Source organism: Pocillopora damicornis, chromosome 6, assembly GCF_964200805.1.
Source record: "Pocillopora damicornis chromosome 6, jaPocDami1.2, whole genome shotgun sequence".
NCBI lineage: Eukaryota > Metazoa > Cnidaria > Anthozoa > Scleractinia > Pocilloporidae > Pocillopora > Pocillopora damicornis.
The window spans coordinates 12,816,460-12,832,500 of record NC_142675.1 but is presented as its reverse complement, the minus strand read 5'-3'; the positions used below and the strand labels follow the sequence as shown (position 1 = coordinate 12,832,500).

Genomic DNA, 16,041 nt, shown 5'->3' with positions numbered 1-16,041 from the left:
GTTAATGGATGAAGAGGCACGTAATCAGCACCTGGAGGGGTACTTTGTGCTTTTCTATCATCTTTGTTGACTTCTATGAGATCCATGTATTCCGCATGAGGCTGGGTGAGTTTTCTTGAATCAGGTAGACTTGGTTCGATATCTTCTAATAATGTTTCATTCTATTAAACCAACACACTGTTAAGGTTATTAACCCCAGTAAAAAGTACCTCATGGTTATAAAAATCAGTTCACCCATTTTTATCAGACAAATGTTTATATTCTTCCATGATAAGAGATTATAAATAGTTTATAACCACTTGCCATTATTATTACTAACATTTTGTTCTCTGCTTTTGAAATTATCATGTCCAATAGAGTGATCGAGGCTCATAGCATATTCGTCGAAGCTACAAACTGCAACGTGAAGATTGTCGATTGGTAGTCCAATATTTTGACAAATAAACGCACGAAACAACTCTTGCAGTACCAAGCTCCTAAACTCACGTTTAGAAAATAAGGCATCAAGAAAATACGACGGCCAAAATGCACCAAATTTATTATTTAGAAAGCAAATATCAACCGGGTGCAGACCAACTAGCGATCTGTGAAGTGAAACCAAGCGGTTGAACCAGGGACAATCGAAGGAAAATCCATGGAGTGGCTTGGTAAAGGACATGATCACAGGACAAAGACCTTATTGAGCCTAACTTCCTCTTTTATTTCATTTTATCTGCCACTGATGCGATATGCTTTTTTTATGTAGAACTACAAATTTTTTCCCTCTCATTTACTTACGTCGTAAACACGTCTCTCATCTTCATAAGTCCTACAATTGAGAAAGCATAGAAATAATTATAAAACGCTAAGAATTTCATCAGTTTTTATTGGAGTTTTGTGTTAAGATGAAACCATATCGGGCACATTACATCGACACAATCCAACTAGCAGAAAATTCTTACCTCTGTTTCCCTACAGCGCCTGAAAAAGAACGAAAGGAAAAAATACAAATGATGTAAACGTGAGTAAAAATTTGCTTTTGCGTGAAAAAGAATCTTGCAACCAAACATAGATTATGATTCTTTTACCTACCTTTCTTATGTAGCCAGATTGTGTAAATAATTAGAAGAAGGACTGTGAAGGCAAGAACCCCAATTACGGCCAACAAGACGTTGTTGGATGGGCAGTTACATTCCTCAGGACCTAAAATGATTCATTTTGCAAAGCTTGATGAAATAACATTCAAACAACATTTACACTGATCCTGGTCGATACACTGCTCTCACTACATAGCATAGGTTCGTGACCGGAAAACGTTAACTCTAATTGGCTTGGTACGAAGGAAGAGTAAGGTGCTACTCTCTCTTAAATAATTTTTAAGAGTAAGACTTTGTTTAATTAAATAAAACAACAACGAAAAAAACAAAAACTTGGAAGTGTATCAGTCACAGAATAAGTTGTTTAATTAAATAGATACGGAATACAATTATAAAAAGTCCATCTTCGGAAGAATACGTGTAAACATTGAACAATGTCTTTGTAAAATTTACCTTTTGCTGTGCTTTCCGAGCCATCTGTGGGTAATAAAACTTGTTTAATTGAGTCTGGATTGACTTTAAAACCTCTGAATTTGTCTTGCCTTGCAGCATCCGACAGGACAATCAAAACATTGCTGACGACTACAGTTTGATTGAACCTCATCATAAAGTCAAGAACAACACTGCCACACCTAGATAAGGGGGGGGGGGGGGGGGGGGAGGGAGAGAGGGAGCAAAGAGTATCATCGCACACGTTCGAACTTTGGTGATTTTTAAGTGTTAAAATATATTGAGATTTAACCAATGTATTAAACCAAGGTAAATAAAGACAACATCAAAGACAATATACTTCAAACATAAATTATCTTGTATTAAATAAGATTTGCTAAAGCAAAAAAAACACTTTTACAGCTAAAATACAACACATTGAAATAAAGCTCCTTTCCCCTACTAGAAGGCAAATTTGAGTTTGCATTTGTTGTTTCAGTGTAGAACAACAAACTGTACTTTACCTGGTGTTCACAGTGTTTGCGGATGAGCAGCCAAACCTGAAGGCAATTTGACAGGCCTAAAAAGGACACATGAAGAAAAAACGTATATTCAAATGCTTGTCACATATTTAAGATCGTTCAGAATATCTCATTTTTTTAACAGAAATATTAAGATTTGATTCAAGAACAGATTGATTAAGATTCACTTTTCATGATAAATCTCATGGCAGTATTCCTTAAACTCCAGTATATGGATCAAGTAGATTATCTAACCATTTCTGGAAATTTCGCAGCAACTTCCGAACGTCTGCTACAGTTCTCCTGTATTGTCGCTGTCAGGTAAACTTCTGTGCTTACTGTTTGAACTGGGGAAAAACAAAATACGACTTAAAATGAACTTTTGTTTGTTTGTTTGCACAAGAATTATCATTTGAACTCATGTATAAAGCCTTTACTTAAAAAGAACACTGACATAAAACGTACGAATGGGAGGCCAATTTGAGAGATATTGTTTTTCTTGTATTTTGTGTCACGATGGTGTCTTCAGAATCGTTCCCCTAGTCGTCTTCCTTTTCGCCGAAGTATAACTTTTTTAAATAACCGCAAGTTATGAAATAGATGACATCGGTAGAGCCAGTCTTAACATTATACTGACCAAACAGTTGTCCGTTTTACGCAAAAATAATATACCAGTTTTTGGATCATTTTGAAGTTATTTAAATTTGTTAGAAGGACAGGTCTTATTGCGTGATTGTGCCGCTAATATGGAATACGATCATTCTCTTCCTACTGTGACGTTTGTGGATTGCCAACTTTCGATCAGTTGTTAAAGACTCCCTTGAATGACAAAGGTAGGATGGCCACGGGTTTTTGAAGAACTGGCATATTGCCTCTGATATCTTGAAAAATCAGAACTGTCAATGTCTAGGCGATGAAGCCTAAGACACTTAGAATAAGGAATGGTATTCTTGACATGTAATGGATTTGAAGATGACAAAACCATGCGACTCCGTGGGTCTGCAGCACACCCACTAATGCATAGACCGTCATCTGTTAACTTTGACTTGTAGAGAAGCCAAAGAGGTGTCAGAAATTTCCCAGATCTATTTTAGAGCTGGATGAAAGTAACTGACAGCAGTTAAAAAATAATCGAGTTCCTCTCTGATGGAAAAAGTAGCGCTGATACAGTGATCAACGTAGCGACCTCAGACCCCCTATTTACGCCTAGTGGGTGACTCTATCTCTTTGTAATACATTTGCATGTCAAGGGTCGATTCCCTGTCACTATAAATAAGTCCCGTCTCGGAATGTAATTTCTGAATTCGATATTATTCACACAGCCATCGGCTGAGAGTGTAATTGCTGCCGTTCGTGAAGATCCTTAAGCAAGACTGCTGTTTCGATTCTTTCTGAATCTCTTTAGTTGCCTCCTAAGAACGAATTTGGTCGCGGAAGAATGACGAGAGCCCACAGGCCCTTCAACACTTTTTAACTTTCCTTTTTAACGAAGGAGCGGCAACAGACAGTGAATTCCCATTACATACATTTCTTGCTATTCTGTCTTCCATAAAAGATGTTCACTCGACTGCAACAGGATGCAAATGACTTAAGCCCCTTTCAAACGATCACGATCGTTGATGATAGACAACTGAACGATAGTTTCAACTTTCATTCACATCGCTGACTATCAAGTTTGTGTTCAAACGGTTCATGATAGTCGATGATAGTTGACAAGATACCACCCAATGAGATCGCGTAATTGTACACAAATATGGTGCACGCTGAGGTCAGCAATTTCAGTGACATTTGAAATTTTAGTCAAGAAGTTAATTACAAGTTAAAGATACTGAAGCCTACCAGGAAATGATGAGAATTAACTACGAGACATTCTGGGGAATTTCGACGGCTATTTTAGTCATTTTACCATTTGCCATCTCGGTTTGAGCCCGTTTTTGGCAAAACTGCTGACCTAACCACTATCATTCACTATCTTCCTCTCGTTCAAACAGCAAAAACTATCATTAACTATCATGTCGAATTTGAACATGTCCAAACTACATGATATTTGATGAAATGCGATGATAGAGCATGATAGTTCGTGTTCAAACGCGCTTGATAGTTGAAACTATCGTCAACTATCCTGACCGTTTAAACGGGGCTTCAGTTTTTCTTTTGCGATCATGATGATAGGCAATCAGAGTGCGCACAGGTTCAGGATAAATAACGTTTTCTTCTTCAGATGTCGTGTATGATGTAGGCGTCGGTTGAAATGATATTTCATTGAGCGTTATTGTGAACTTTGGTTTGGGAAAATAAGTTAGAGTTTTAAAGAAACGACCGTAAGCAACCTCCAGTTAAGAGATTACCGGTCGATTAATAGATGGGTATACGTGAGAACAGTGAGTCAGTGAAATAATTCGCCAGAAACGTACGGGCTTCTCTTATATCTTCTCTTTATGTCGCCAAGTATGACTGTTTACTCCACAGTTTTCTCTATTGTGTCAAACTCCTCCGATAATTGTATTAAATTAAAAAGAATAGTCACTTTCAACCAGTTATTTTCTCAATTCTTCTCTTTTGATTATTCGTGTTTCATGATTGTCCTCATTAAACCAAATTTCAATGATCATGGCAAGTCTGGCCGCTGAAATATGAAATTTGTCTTGTATCTGTTTCATGCGCTGCTAAAGTTTGATTTAAACAAAGACAAGCTAGAGCTAGAATATCTCATCTCAATCTTGATAACGACAAGAGACTTTAGACTCGACTTCAAAGATGTTTGTAGAAAACTAGAAAGGCTTCATGTTGGTTAGAGGGTGTGAAGCAACGCAAGGAAAGAATTTGCAACCCGTGTTTTGAGCGGGAAATCATACTGGTGAGGTTGTTGTTGAAAAGTGATTCTTGGTATTTTGCAATCTCTAATGAACTTGCAAAGCAACGATACTCAGAGCTAAAGTTTTTCCAAACGGAAGAAATTACGACAGTTCAAGTTCATGGGATCTCGAGTGAAAATAGACTGGAAATAGAGAGAGAGAGAGCGACCTAAGAGAGAAAGAACTGAAAAGACGTGGAGCGAGTCGAGAAAAACGCAAAATGGGGTTTGATAGGGCGAAGAATAGGTAGAACACAGTGAGGGGAAGACGATAGAGAACAAGAAAAGGCTGAAGTAAAATGGCGAATATCATGCGAAGACCAACGTGAGAAGGTTGAAAGAGCTCCAGAAAACAGACTAAAAAGAGGTCAACAACAAAGAGAAAGCGAACAACGCTTGTAGCGAAAACGAAAGTCCCCGAAAACTAGGACCTAAGACCTAAGGAAATGAAGACCCCTTCATGACCTTGAGACAGGAAGTTTGTGTCACGCTCTGTAGCTTCACCGAAGAAAATCTCTGAAAAGATTGACAACCTCTCTGCGTGAGGCAGCGTGATCATACATTCTTAATTAAGCTAAAGCGAAATCGCCGACAACAGGCCACTTCTGAGTTCTTGCGGCTCAGTAATCTGGTGTCGAAATTACGGTGCGCAGAGGAAGCTAAGTGCGAAGTCGCTTTCATCGGTATGAAGAGTAAAGTGCAGTGGTGGTGAAAATGACAGAAGAGTTCTCGGAATTCAGTGTGGGAGTGTGAAATTTTTTGCGGGAGAGAGGCATCAACTTACTGATGGCGGCAAAGGAAAGAAAAAAGCTCTCAATTTAAATGTGAAAAGACAAAACGAAAGTGTTGCAGACTACTCTTTCCAGATTCAGATCAGCATGTGTCAGTAAACTACTTAAAATATCTGTCTACGCCAGTCAATGATTGAAATCTCACTTAATAGATATGCCATATATTTGCAGTTGGCATACAAATATCAACTGCGACGTAAGTAAAATTTTTTCTCGTTGATTCAGGTTCTTGCAAGCGAAGAACTCACCCGTAAAAACCTCGATGTTGATGACACGGAGAGTGTTTCAAAACTAAGTAAAGAAAAGGATAAACCGTTGAAAGGAGAAAATAAGATTCATTTGAACATACTTCTTTCTGCCTTGACTTGCTGGATATTTGCTCCCTCTTGTTTCAGGCTTTCACCAAGCTCATTAGTTGCAGTAACGGCAAACTGATACACCTTTCCTCTCTCCAATGCTATTTTCAATTCTCTTACAGAAACATCACTGATTTCCTTTATTATTGTCCACTGTCCCACTTTCCCATCAGTCACTACTCTTTGGTACACTGTATACATGATAATAACTTTTCCATTACTTTCTGGCTCCTTCCACTTTAGGGTAATTGTATCATCTGTTGTTTCATCTGGCAGTTCGTCTATTTCGACCACATCTGGGGCTCCTAGATTGATGTCAACAACACGAACAGCGTGAAATTTCCAATAATTATACAACTTCTTCTTACAAACCTGGTCATACCATTATCAGTGATTAAATAATCTGTAAATTGGTCGAGGATTTATTTGGGATGTTTTTGAAACGGAAGTGTATGGCAAGCAAAATTAAGTTAAGTATTGAGATGAAGTGATAATGAGAAGCCTAAAATAATGATCGGTTATTGCCTAAAACAAATACTGCATTTACAAGGTGAATTGTAACGACACACTGACTTCTACTGGTATTTCATTGCTATTTACACGAGATCAAATAAAAGACCGATGTATAGATGACGTCGCAATTCGCTATTCGTTTGTGTCCCGTAATTACAGAAAGGATCTCACTGAGTTCGTGTACAACTATATTCTGCTTTGACATCGCGCATGACTTAGTACAGGCACTCTGCAATGACACAACGGGAAAATGAGTGCGCATGCTCCGCTTTTTTCTCCAGGGAGGTTGCCAGTCGAGGAGGCAATGACAAGAAGCGCTTAAGGGATAACAGGTGTGACGAACTTCATTGCTATGTTACGGCTGCTCAACTTCAGTTACTAAGTTCACACCTGTTACCACAATACGTTTTTTGTTGAGTGAGATATGTGCCGGATGAGATTCGAAAGAAACTTTCTTGAAAACGGCAACCTTAACTGTTTTGGTTTAAGCTTATCCTTGCGAAATGAAAACAAGCTATTTCTCATTTTAAAAAAAGAAAAAAACGGAGGATTCTTCGAGGCCGTCCACACACTGTTTGACGAGATTTCCCCATAATATTTGCATGTTAAAAGCGATTTTCATGCAAGGCCCATTTCTTCAAACTTCAATTCTTTGGTCAAACGATGTGTGGAAATTGTCTCACTGCCTAAAGGGATAGTTGGTTATTGGGCGTTCTGAATATGGCCGGTACGAGTTTAGGAAAAATGTATCCAACTAACCTAAAGGTCACTATCTAGCGGCCGTTGTTGCTGATTCATAACAGATTTTGAGACCTGAACATTAGAAAATAAAAAAAATAAAAAAAAACGACAAGGCAAACAATATTTAATAAATCAGGTAGCACTTACGGAACGTAACAGCGTAGGTTGTCTATTGTTCTCACCTACGTTCATTATTTTTTCTTTTTTTATTATTATGCTTCTTCAAACGTAGGTGCCTCTAAAACACTTATCACAAAGGGGAAAGGAAACTGGCCATTAAGGAGGGGACAAAAGCTGAAAAACGAAAATCTCATAACGTGGCAAGCAGATAACATTGTCAGTAAAACTGGATTACTCACAACATATCTAAGTTAGCGAAAAATGATTGGTGGAAAGTGCTCAATCACGATATCACTTTTGATTCCTCACCTTCAAACTTGGTCTTAATGTTCCATACAGTAGGATCTCCCTCGAATACAAAATTTCTGGAAAACAGTTTCACTGTGTAGTTGGTATCTTTCTGCAAACCAGGAAACGAATAACTTGTCGTCCCAGGATCGGTGATATTAACCTTTTTTATCTCAGTTTCATCCTTTTGTAAGATCATTAGGAATCCTGTAATCGGACTTCCTCCATCATCAGCTGGTGCAGTCCATCGTATTGTTATAGAAGTTGCTTGAATGACTGATTCTGATTTGATGGATGCTTTCCCTGGTTTTTCTACATAGTGCCATAAGAAAAGAGATCATTTTGAGTTTTGTCACAACACTAAGGATGAATGCAAGTCCACGTCTTCTCACAGTTTATTATTCAACTTTCCGGCATATACTGTTCGAATTCCGATTTTCTGATTAGATGATTTGTACCACATGATACTGTGTTGTGACGAAACAACCTCCTTGATGTCGTTATAGAGGTGTAATAGCCGAGGTGTAAATTCAACACACCATTGTCATTACACCATGGTTTGGTTACCTTGTATATAGTAGTTTGAATACAGTGTTTCTTTGAGGAGTGTATTCAATCTGAACAATAACAATGGTAACGCACTCATGGCTCCTGAATTATCAGGATTTACTTGTACTCGTTCACAAACAATGAACTCGTGCAGGTAAATCCCCATAGTTCACTCGCTGAGTGCGTTAACCTGTAATTAATGAATATAAATGTAGCTACCGGATAAATTCAGCTAAGAGCCTAATAAAAATAGGAACAATCGATAGTCCATGGTTGAGGAAGTTTCCTATGGATACTCGCAAGTTCGATGCTCTTTTGTAACGAGTTTAATGCTACCAAAGGGCAAGGTGTCGACAGTTTACTTAATTCGGCATAATTTCCGTAATATTCTGGTATACCTCACTAAGGTACAAAGGCGAAAAATATGTGAAGGTCTAATGCTGCTAAAGAGGGAAAAATGTGTGAATGGAACGCTCAGATGGCCAAATTGTTAGTAAATGAAAGAATAGTAGAATGATAAATCTCTTAATCGATGGTTTACGCTTATGTTTTTTTCACACACCTATGGGCCTTGCAAAATATCCGCACGTATTAAATGTTAAACTATCAAATGTACAAAGTGAATAAGTTACTCTGTTCAATACTTTGTAAGAACATTTGGGTTTTACCTCTAATACAACTGAAACAGTGATAATGAGCAAAGGCAAAAGGAAATGCTGACCTTATATATAGTTTTCTTTTAAATAAAAATACACTGATCTCATTGACTTACTTATCTGATTTATCTTTATTAATTTCTTATCAGATGGAACAAGTCCATTGGCAGCAGTGCACTTGTAATGACCAAAATCTTGATCATCCCTGAGTGGCACTTGTACTTTGTTTTCTCTGGCTCTGACTCTGTTTATTTCACTTCCTTCAGGTTTGTACCAAGAGAGTGTTGGTGTAGGAACACCATCAGAAAGACACTTCAAAGTCACAGTCTGGCCAATCCAAGACTTCTTAGATGACGTGGTGACATTTCGAATTGTGGGCGGATCTAAGAATAAATGTCAATGCAATAACCAATTGAATAAATAATTAGTGATAATTCATATCAGACAGAACAGTAATGACCTTTCATTCCACTGCTGTGTGACTTTACCAAAATATGCCATAGTATTACACTTTAGAACAAGCCAAAAATGCGTAGCAACATAGCCCTGAACGATCCAAACTTTCATTTTTTTGTTTAATTATTTTTTTAATTTGACTGTTTTAAGAAGGGAACTCTTAAGGAAGAAAGAACATCTTATACGACCGATACGATACACAGATAAGGCCATAGGATGTAATTCGCATACTAAAATTAAAACACTGATCACTGAAAATAATTGTGGAATAATAAATCCATTAATCGAGAGTTTAACATCTGATACGAGCGGAAATTTTGCTCATTGCTCATAATTTCTCTCGCCTCTTCAGGGCTCGAAAAAAATTACTTCGCAACCAGAATGAGGTGTACTTATTTTTTTCTTAGAGGGCACGTTAACGAATCCTGCAATCTGATGGTTCCTTAGCGCGGTCCGTATTTTCCTATCTCTGCCTACGGGCATAACAACACCTATCGTGAGATGCAGAGTCATCCGTACCTTCCATCCATTCTTCATAAATAAATTTCGTTTAGCTAGCTGGGCATTATTTTTAAGCAAAGACTTGGGTCACGACCTCAAGCCGATAAAGAACTTTTTAATCCTCTCTTTTCTCTCTCTCTCTTTCTCAAATCTCTTTAAATGCCAGCAAAATATTGGTTTAGAAATGAATTTTTGGTAGAAAAATTGCATCATTAAATGCGGCCTAAAAACCGCTTGTAATTAATTTTAATTCTTCACAAAAAGTTAAAACGTGAGGTATTTGTTTATAATTCAATTAATCAATGGGACTTGCACTGATTCAATAGAGGAGCGCGGAGAGCACGCAGCGTAGACTACACTTATTGGAAAAATAATAGTTGTAACAGTAACCCATCAAGTCGGAAAAAATTGATCATACGACCAAAATGACCCAAACCGCTACGATTCGTCAAAGGCAGTTTGCAAATCGTTTTACCGGAAGTCGATTCGCGGTTGATGCGTCCCGTTTTACCGGAAATCTGATAAACCATCTCTCATTAGATGGAAACGCATACCGGAAAACGATTTGCAAGACACTTCGAAAATATTTCGCAAGTAACTGTCAAGGATTGTTGAAAACGTTGTCGAATAAAATAAATCGTTTCAGTCAAAGTCGACCTGTCTAACCAGAAGTCGATTTGCTAGACACTTTCTGCAAGTAGCTACTAAATGGGGGTTGAAGATGTTGTCAAATCGAGTCGATTCGACCGACTCATCTCAGTTAAAGTCCACCTGTCACACCCGAAGTCGATTCGCAAGGTACTTAGAAAATATTCCACAGGTAACTACCAAGGGTCGTTGAGAATGTTGTCGAATCGAACGACTCGTCTCAGTTGATGTCGACTCGTCACACCGGAAGTCGATTTGCTAGACAACTTAGAAAATATTCCGCGAGTAACTACGAAGGAAGGCTGGAGATGTTGTCGAATTGACTCGATTCGACTCGAATCGAACGGCTCGTCACAGTTGATGTCGACCTGTCATACCGGAAGTCGATTCGCAAGACACTTCCAAAATTTTCCGCTAGTGACCGCGAAAGGGGTTGCAGATTTTGTCCAATCGACTCGATTCAAACCACTCCTCACACTTGATGTCTACCTGTCATACCGGAAGTCGATTTGCCCGACGACTTTACTAACGACGAGTCCAGTCGATCCGTGTGACTGGAGTCGATTCGTCTATATTGAATACCCCAATTTAACGCTTAAGTATGCATTGTCTTCTTTTGCGAATCGACTTCCGGTGAGACGGATCTATTTTACTTATGACGAGTCGTGTCCACCCGTTCGAATCGTGTCGATTCGTCAACATTTAATGCCTCTGTTTAATGCTTAAGGAAGAAAGAAGGTTAATTAAAATATTTATGTTATTCTGACAATGGAAATCCGGCCGTTTCATGCTTTTGGAACGTGGAAGGTTCATGTTGTCATTTTCTCTTTTCATGCTACTCATTTTCACACATTGCTTACCACCCTCCACTTCCGGTATGTTAACGCACGATTTCGACATCCAGTATACCATGCTACTCATTTTCAAAAAAAAAATTACTTGCCACGCTCCACTTCCGGTATGTTAACGCACGATTCGACTTCCGGTGTGTCGAACTATCGGCAAATCATCGCACTATTCGCAGAGTCCTAACTTTGGTTGTCTTTGTGTGCTGATTGGCTCCGAAGTATATTCTATTGTTACTTACTCACTTTCGGTAAACTCACTCGATGGCAATAGTCACTACTTTGCTCACGCGTAGTAGTCACAAAAACGTCTCACTAAAAAAATCGAAAATGGTTTTTCCATTTGGATAGATCATTTTCCCTATTGCTCTTGAAGAACACATTTCGAAAATACACCAGTTTTGGAAAGTCTAGCAGCATGGAGAAATTTAGCCGCGACTCGAATATTTCTCTCTCCTTCGCTGATGTAAATGCAACGCATCTCTCTTTAGGATTACGTATTTCCAAAAAGCTTCGGGGTAAGGATATCAATGAAACATTGCTCTTTTTTTAAAAGATTGAGCGTGGAAAATTTCAGTTCTGCATAGCCAAGACTACAAGTGCAGGGGAATGCAAGTTATCCAAGAATGAAATAATATTATTTCATGTTCCATCCTTGGCATCCTTCACCGCCACCGGTTTCATCTGTTACTTGCTCGTAAACAAACGTCCAGCTTCACAAGAAGCTGTTATTGGGAAGAATTTGTCGTACATTGACCTATTTGGCTGTTTGTTTTAAATTTTTTTTGTTTAAACTTTAATTTAATTGAAACCTGTCCGAAATTAATGTACATGTATTTGTGTTCATTCTCACTGAGAAGAGGTGCTACTCACCTCTCTCACGACATCGTAAGCCCACACTATACTTCGTGGAAGGGCGGAAAACAAAGAAAACGTAGTTGGTAAACACTCTTTTTAGACAGAAATGAAGTTCACTGAAAATCATTAGTAGTGATATAAAATGCCTTGAGACTATAAATCGGAAGAGATGCCATTTGCGATAAATAATCGTAATTTAAGGACTTTAGGACAAATAATCGTCAAATTTCACTCCAGAAATAAAAAAAAATCCGGAAATTAATAAACACCTGTTTACACTAGTTGCCAGATTAAGCAACATAGGCTTGAATACTAAGATAAAACAGCTCATAACTTTCATTTCTAGGAAGGGCAACCTTTAATCTCTGTTTTCAACGATATGCAAATTCGTCAAAATGAAAATCTTCAGTGCCCCCTCTTTTCGAACGACTGGCTGCAAGTCCACGTGGTCTTCCAGCAATACTGAACGACTTCATGAAAGGAAGTGTGCGTTAGCGAAGGGGAACATCCATCGGCCTCGAAGTGCAAATCAGAGGTCCTGCCTCACCAGTACCAAGACAATAGGGAAATTATATTGTCAATCCAAAAAACAACGTATGGCTCGAATTATTTAGTTCAGCATGTTTTATTTAACCGTTGAGTTCTAGTTTTGTTGCCAGCAATTTGAAGTTGTAGCAATCGACATTCGTTGTGTTTGATGTACGTTTAAACTTTCACTTTAGATCAATTCTTAAAGATGAATGCTACATTTTTGGCACTTAGCAAACCTGTGCGATTTCCTGTCGGCTGCTCTCTACAAACCTCTTCTGACCCACATTGTATGAGACCCTATTTATGGGGTCCTGGGTCCACAAGCCTAAGCCATATAATAAATAAATAAATAAATAAATATATATATATATATATATATATATATATATACACATATAATATATATTTATATATATATATTAATGTATATAATTTAATTTATTTTAATGTATGCTAGTGATGTAGGGGTTGAATAACAATTGGAACAAAAGTTCTCGGGCTGCAAAAGGAGAAGAAACAGAACTGCCGTTCCAATTGCTATCTAACTCCCTATATCACTAAAATACACTAAGAAAACAAATAGACATGTTGCAAATGTGTTTTGTAAATTCTATTACAATAGTATGGATTACTTGTATAAAGATAAGCCAGTTTCCACTCGAATTTAACAGATTCATTTCACTCCATCAGCAAAAACTTCATATCTTTCTTTTGGAAAGTATCACGCCAAGCTTATTAGCATCTTTCCCACTCTTCAGAATTTAATTTTCTCCTTTCCCATTTGTCCCTTGCAGCATGACATAAACAAAATGTAAGGGAGCCATTTTAATATTTGGCGCTCCTGCTATAATTACCTCACGCAAAGTGATGAAAGCGAGATATGACGCACTCTTCTACCAATCAGAGTGCATGCATCTCTATAATCACCCAGGCAATTGTACTAAAAACATATATCAATAGCAGCCAGGAGGATTATGAGTTTCTTGTTATTGTTTAGGCTGGTCTTAAAAGAGGAAAAATAGTGGATTGTTTTTATACCAGGTAGTAACAAGTTCCAAAGCTCAGCATTTCTAATTAAAAAATATGATATCCTATAATAATCTTGATTATGTCCGTGATTAAGTTATCATCATTAATGTCAAATTTACATGTACGACGACATGGCTAAAAGTATGCAAGTACATATATTACCTTACATCGATAGATATAAGACCATTCCTGGACTTGAAAATAGAAGCAGGTCTGATATCTCTCTACAAAAATCAGGAGGCGGTAGTGGAAATTACTGTTTTAACTCACTTTCTCTTGTAAAGAAGCAGATATTGAATATGGCTTGTTAAAAAGGTCGTCACAGAACGTCAGTAACAATAGATTTGTACTTGCACAAGTGCAACCCTAAAGCCAAAATGTGATCGGTGGGAGCAACAAACCCTTACGCTGCGATCTCGTTGCAATTGGCTTGGGCGAAACGGCATTTCCGGACATTTAAATTGTTTTTGTTTACTTGTTTTTTTTCGTACAGGAAATGTGTTATATATGTGGTATACTCCAAGAAAGCATGTCTGCTGTAATTTTGATGGGTGAGTTCAAAATCTAGAGATTAGCATAACGTTCATGCTTCCTTTTTACCTGCTCCTAACAACAGAAAGCAACAACAACAACAGCGCATATGCAAACACGGAAACAATGAATGAGTTGCCAGTAATCGGATCCTTGCGTTTGCACACAGATTTCTGGGATCGCCACGGGGCAAACATAGTAACTCGCTATGAAGGAACGTATGGTGAAAGGTTGTTTGGACGTCCAAAAAAAGCTATTTTGGCAAGAGATTATGAATTTTTCATAATAAAGATAATGTTGTTACCTTAGAAGTTAAAGTTTTTGCTGGAATTACCACGAAATATGTTATAAAAAATACCGAAAAACTTGCGTAAGGTCTATTGTGAAATCGCCATCGCGTAATGGTCTCAAAGTATTTCAAAATTACCCAGAAATCGCTAGGAAATAATTCTTTTAAGTCTTTTCAGTTCTGTTTATACATGTACAGCCTATTTTTATACTTTCTAACGTATTTGATAAATAAATTACGACGTTTGAAAGTATACTTCTTCAAAGGAGAGAAATCGTTGTCAGCGGTGATGGAAATTATTTTTACCGAGCTGATGCTCACCGAAAGGATAAAATAAGCGATGAATTAAACCATAAGGAAATCCCCAGTTCAAGTGATAGTTTGTTTGAGAAAAATCCAAAGATCTTTGAGCTGCAATTTTTCTTCTCGAACTCCCTAAAGGTTCCTGTCAGGAAAAACAAGATCACGGGGAAAAAAAAAACTGACACGGTTTGGTTGAGTTATTCCTTGGCGATTTATATGGTTAGTTTTTCTAAATTTCAAGACCATTACACGGTGTCAAATTCACAATAACCCTTGCGCATGGAAACAAGTTAATCGGTAGACTTTACCACATATTAAATGGCTTTCCAAACAAAAACTTACTCTTCCCTTGTATCAGCATTACCCTAATCCATTTCTGGTAAAGAAGCGGCGAAAAGGCGATAATCTCACTCTAAAATCTTTTATTTGGACGTTGGTTACACAACCTCCCAAACCAGAAAGCCATGGACATCAACTACACGGGCGCAGCATTTCTCTTTCCTTTCCCTGTCTTTCGATGAAAAAAAGAGTGAAGGTTGTAATCACTCCACAATACAGTCCGTCACTTTTGTGTTATTTGGCAGTCGAGTATTCAGTATAAGGTGGCAAGGCCTACGTGTAATGAAATATAAAATGGATTCTCGCCCTCAAATAGCATATCTCTTCGAGCGCCACTCACGCAAATATGTGCACAAACCTTAGGCATGCAGTCTTAATTTCAGCCCGTTTTACATCGAGCACCTGATCTCAGCTATCAGTAAAAATAAAGTGTAATTTCTCAGCTGACAGTGAGGATCTTGACCAATTTTTGGATTTCCATGAAGCCTCAACTAGCGCCCTCACACAGAATCAGAATATGCGCGAGCCTTGTGCGCTAGTCAAACGGAGTGAATTTTGGGTTGTCACAATGACTCACAAATGGCCTAAAGCCATTTTCTGAGTTAAACATAGTCCAACTGCAGCAATGACTTGGAGAGAATATTGTCACGCCCTCCAAAGCAAAATAATGTGAAAAATGATTCCACCTATATTCAATTGTCCCAATCAACACTTGAGACTGATGCACACAAAGCCGAAAATGATTTGAGGTGGAATTCTGTTTCCTTACACTTTGGAAAAGATTCGTCCGTTTTGGGTACTGAACCCAATAACAGGA

General features: G+C 38.0%; 1 protein-coding gene across 5 annotated transcripts in view; it reads right to left on the bottom strand.

The window, feature by feature from the left end:
* LOC113670255 (uncharacterized) overlaps positions 1 to 16,041 on the bottom strand; it is a 31,110-nt gene that overhangs the window by 7,044 nt on the left and 8,025 nt on the right. For 4 of the 5 annotated variants that reach the window (XR_016187488.1, XR_016187486.1, XR_016187487.1 and 1 more), the window contains exons 4-13: positions 9,011 to 9,277; positions 7,711 to 8,001; positions 6,021 to 6,332; positions 2,282 to 2,373; positions 2,030 to 2,085; positions 1,530 to 1,708; positions 1,072 to 1,182; positions 942 to 960; positions 778 to 808; positions 1 to 161 (exon numbers count right to left, since the gene is read on the bottom strand). The exon at positions 1 to 161 is cut by the window's left edge. Coding sequence is in view for 2 of the 5 variants with exons in the window: in XM_089208964.1 (XP_089065090.1) it covers positions 1 to 161; positions 778 to 808; positions 942 to 960; positions 1,072 to 1,182; positions 1,530 to 1,708; positions 2,030 to 2,085; positions 2,282 to 2,373; positions 6,021 to 6,332; positions 7,711 to 8,001; positions 9,011 to 9,277 (1,519 nt within the window). In the remaining 3 variants the exon portion in view is untranslated. Of the gene's footprint in view, positions 162 to 777; positions 809 to 941; positions 961 to 1,071; positions 1,183 to 1,529; positions 1,709 to 2,029; positions 2,086 to 2,281; positions 2,376 to 6,020; positions 6,333 to 7,710; positions 8,002 to 9,010; positions 9,278 to 16,041 lie in introns of all 5 variants that reach the window. The other variant, XM_089208965.1, reaches the window with a different exon arrangement.